The sequence below is a fragment of the Monomorium pharaonis genome, chromosome 1 (genome assembly GCF_013373865.1).
Source record: "Monomorium pharaonis isolate MP-MQ-018 chromosome 1, ASM1337386v2, whole genome shotgun sequence".
Classification (NCBI taxonomy): Eukaryota; Metazoa; Arthropoda; class Insecta; order Hymenoptera; family Formicidae; genus Monomorium; species Monomorium pharaonis.
This window is the reverse complement of record NC_050467.1, coordinates 30603907-30608143: the sequence shown is the minus strand read 5'-3', so window position 1 is coordinate 30608143 and position 4237 is coordinate 30603907. Positions and strand designations below refer to the sequence as shown.

At 45.4% G+C, this 4237-nt stretch overlaps 1 protein-coding gene across 1 annotated transcript; it reads left to right on the top strand.

Annotated features, from left to right (window-relative positions):
• Positions 1–317: 317 nt before the first annotated feature.
• On the top strand, positions 318–1085 carry LOC118646851 (vegetative cell wall protein gp1-like). The gene has a single exon (XM_036290679.1). The coding sequence runs from the start codon at positions 318–320 to the stop codon at positions 1083–1085; it is 768 nt and encodes a 255-aa protein (XP_036146572.1).
• The last annotated feature ends 3152 nt before the right edge of the window (positions 1086–4237 follow it).

The following is a 4237-nucleotide window of genomic DNA, read 5'->3' as shown; positions in this document are numbered from 1 at the left end:
GCCCAGGGAAGGTGGCACCGCCACATACACGTCCAGGACCTCAAGCCGGACCAACGGGAGGACACCGGCGAAACCGAGGGAGAGACCGACACCGACGGAGAGAAGGACGCCGACTCAGACAAAGAAGAAACACCGGCCGACGAGTGAGAGAATCACCCCCGTGGAAAATCCCGAACAAACCCACTCGGTTAATACCGAACGAACCCGGGACACACGCAAACTCACCTTAACGATTACCCCCACGCCGCGTCACTCCCACCCCATGCCGACCCACTATATAAGAGCGGCCCGCGCCCTCATTTGCATCGCTTTCCGAAATGGGAGACCGCAAAGAGCGCGAACGAGAGCTCTTCGGGAGCCCCATCTCGAGCTCGAGCGACGACGAAAGGGACGAGGGCACGGCGTGGAAGAGGCGGCCGAAGGAGCCCACACCGCCACCACCACCACCTAGGGAGCGGAGGGTGCCTCGTCGGGGGACCTCCATCCAGCGGTCCGACGCCGACCAGCGGAGAAAAGCGAGTTTTCTCGCTCAACTCCCCCCACCACCACCCAGGGGACGCCGGACTCGGAGGAGGCCCCCCGAGGGGTACGCCGTCAAGGCTCCCCCCGCGCCCCCTTCCACGCGCCCCGCCCCACCACCGCCTGCGCCACCTCACGCCGCGCCGCCCAGGCCGCTCGCGGCCGTTACGCCGCGACTAATCGCGCCACCGCCGGCGCCACCGACCGCGCCACCCATTGCGGCGCCCCCGGCGCTACCGACCGCGCCGCCGATCGCGTCGCCTCCGACACCGCCCACCACGCCGCCACCAGCACCGGCGCACCACGGCTACCGCACGGTCCGGCCCGCACCGCCCCTCCCGAACGGAACCAGCCCGGCACCGCCGGCGGGGTACACCCCCCCGGTGCGCGTGGCCTTACCGAACGGGAGGGTGGTGGCGGTGCCATTCCACGCCGCCGTGGTGCGCCGTAAGTACCGGGTGACTGACACCGGCGATCGATGGATCATCCGCTTCGATCGCCGGGGTCAGCCCCGGGCAATCCGGCCGTTGCCACCCGCGCCCACCCCCCCTAAAAAGGGGGGGTGATGTGACAATTCGTCACTAAGTCCCGGGCCGACCATCCGCCCCACCACGGGACTCGGCGTCTACGGACGCCCCTCCCGAAAGTCTAGTATCCCCCGTCGGGAACCGATCCCACCACGCGGCTGGGAGCGCGTGGGGATCGCCCCGACGGGTATAAAAGCCGTGCTCGATCGGGATCGAGCACCAGTCCCGTCCTGTCGACTGAGTAGGTTTCCGGACCACTCTGACGCCCGGTTCTCGCCGGCATTCGACTATCCTTGTGTCCGCCGACGGAACAGGCCACCTGGCCGTTCTGCCGCCCGGTTCTTGCCGGCATTTGGCCATCCTTGTATCCGCCGACGGAGCAGGCCACCTGGCCGTTCTGCCGCCCGGTTCTTGCCGGCATTCGGCTCTCCTTGTATCCGCCGACGGAGCAGGCCACCTGGCCGTTCTGCCGCCCGGTTCTTGCCGGCATTCGGCTCTCCTTGTATCCGCCGACGGAGCAGGCCACCTGGCCGTTCTGCTGCCCGGTTCTTGCCGGCATTCGGCCATCCCTAGCATCCTCCACGGGGCCGGTTACTTGGCCGCCCTGCCCGCCCGGTTCTTGCCGGCGACCACGGTTCGCGACCGCGTTCAAGGTGCTGCGCACTAGCGCGCTCCCGTCCGAGTCGACGACATTAGGTTAAGCTGTACATTATTGTATATACACGCATAGAATAAGTAGCCTAAGGACTATGTAAGATAGAATAAGAATTACAATAAAAGACTGTTAATCTGAGATCGGTATACGCAAGTTGGTTTCTCCCCTTCTCCCGAATCCTGGAATCCGGCGAGCCTGTCCGAGGCGATCGGGAAAGGTGAACCGTTACAATGTAACAGGTGAGAGTAGTGCGGAGATAGAGAGGAAATTGAATATTGCATTTAACGTAGTGGAGGAATGGATGAATATTAATAAACTGAAGATGAATACGGGGAAAACAAAATATATGTTAGTTAGAGGTATAAGGAAAGAATTGAGAGGCAATACTATTGTGAGATGTTTGGATGGAAATGAGATTGAGCGCGTAGAAATAATAAAGTACTTGGGCATAATTATTGATGATAGACTTAGATTCAGCGGTCACTGTGATTACATGCTAAAGAAAATAGGGAAGAAAATAAGTTTTTTAAATAGAATAGGGAACTTTATCTCGGCTTACACTAGATGTACGATATACAAGACAATTATAGCACCTCACTTTGAGTATTGTGCAACGCTACTAATAGATATGGGGGATACACAGTTAAGTAGGCTCCAAATAGCGCAAAATAGAGCTATGAGAGTCATATTGCAATGTGACAAACGTACCAAAGTTAAATGTATGCACCAAGCGTTGCAATTTATGACTATAAGACAAAGGCTGTATTACAATATGTGCATATTTATTTTTAAGATCTTAAATAATATGATGCCGGAGCAATTTAGTAATAGACTTAGAATAGTAGAGGGAGAACGCGAAACTAGGCAGACAGGGGATATTGTTATTGAATTCCGAAAAACAAGAAGCGCGCAAAAAAGTTTATTTTATGAGGGTGTGTTAATGTACAACGCATTACCACACGAAGTTAAACATTGTAATCGTTTAGAAATGTTTAAACGAATGCTAAAAGAATTTGTTTTTAATGATGTAGCATAAAATTGTATATATATATGTATTGAAAATAGCTGAGAAAGCTAATAAAAGATCAATCAATCAATCTCTCTCTCTCTCTCTCTCTCTCTCTCTCATGTGTACGTGTATAATGTTACGCGCATATAATGCCATTGCGATTTCTATTGTAAAAAATTGTAATTTTTAATAATTATTATTTTATTATGTAAGTTAAATTGTAAGAAAGCAATTTTGTATTAAAGCAAATTATTCGGTTTAGCGGCGCCAAGTTTTTGTAGTAAAATTTGTATTAAAATATTTATTTGCAATATTTGTACAGATAATTATTTGTAAAAGTGGATGTTTTAGTTTGTATGAACATCCATTTTCATGGTTGGCGCATTTTCTTCATATCATTACTTTTGTAGAGAAAATAAATTATTTGCTGTTTTTGGGGGAAAAGAAAATTTTATTAAAATTTTTTACATTTGTAGTGCCAAATTAAAATTATTTTCTACAAAAATAGATTTTTGAGGGCGTTTCATGCGCGCGTATACTTGGCGTTTTTTTATACCTTTTTTTAAAAAGGTAATTTTGTTGGGATTTCACTCATTTTGTAGTGTCAGATATCTCATTTCTTTTTATAATATATATAAAAGTTAACGTTACTTTAAATAATATTGGAATATTAAATATATTCTAATTTTTTAAATATAAATTTATAATAAGTGTGCTAGAAGGATTTGAGAAAGAGAGAGGGAGGGAGGGAGAATAATGTTGCGTATATAGTAATGTCTATTCCAAAACACTTTATTATAATTAATACAATTCTTTTTATGCGTTTACAAAAATCACATTAAAAAATTTTTAAATTTGTAGTTAAATTATAATTGTACTTTTATAATAATTGTTTATTGTTTTTTTACAATTATTGGTAATAAACCTATTTTGTTTCTGTTTCACTTAATGCTCTTGGAACATATATATAATTATATGCCGGATTGTAATGGTGAACAATTTACACATATTTGTTATTTACACATATAAATAAATAATAATTATTGTGCTAGAAAGAGTATTATTGTTAAATAGAGAGAAAGAGAGAGGGGGGGGAGAAGGGAGAATAATATTGTGTAGTAATGTCTATCCCGAAACAATTTATTATAATTAATGCAATTCTCTTCATGCATTCAAAAAGATATTAAAAAAATTTTTTATTTGTAGTTAAATTACAATTGTACTTTTAAAATTATGTTTATTGTCCTTTACATTATTGATAATAAACCTATTTTGTCCATGTTTCACTTAAAGCGCTTGCAACATATAATCATGTGCCGGCTTGTAATGGTGAACAAAGCGTGGCTGTCACAGAAACTTCTCATGTTTGCCAAGCCAACACATGATTATATGTTCCAAGAGCATTAATTAAAAACAAAATAGATTCATTAACAATAACTGTAAAATTTTGATTTTGAATGTGATTTGTGAATGTATGAAAATTTTTCTTACCATATTTTAAATCCAAATTTTAAATCAAAACTAAAT

Coding starts and splice junctions, on each gene's coding strand:
- LOC118646851 (XM_036290679.1), top strand. CDS start 318: ATGGGAGACCGCAAAGAGCGCGAACGAGAGCTCTTCGGGAGCCCCATC.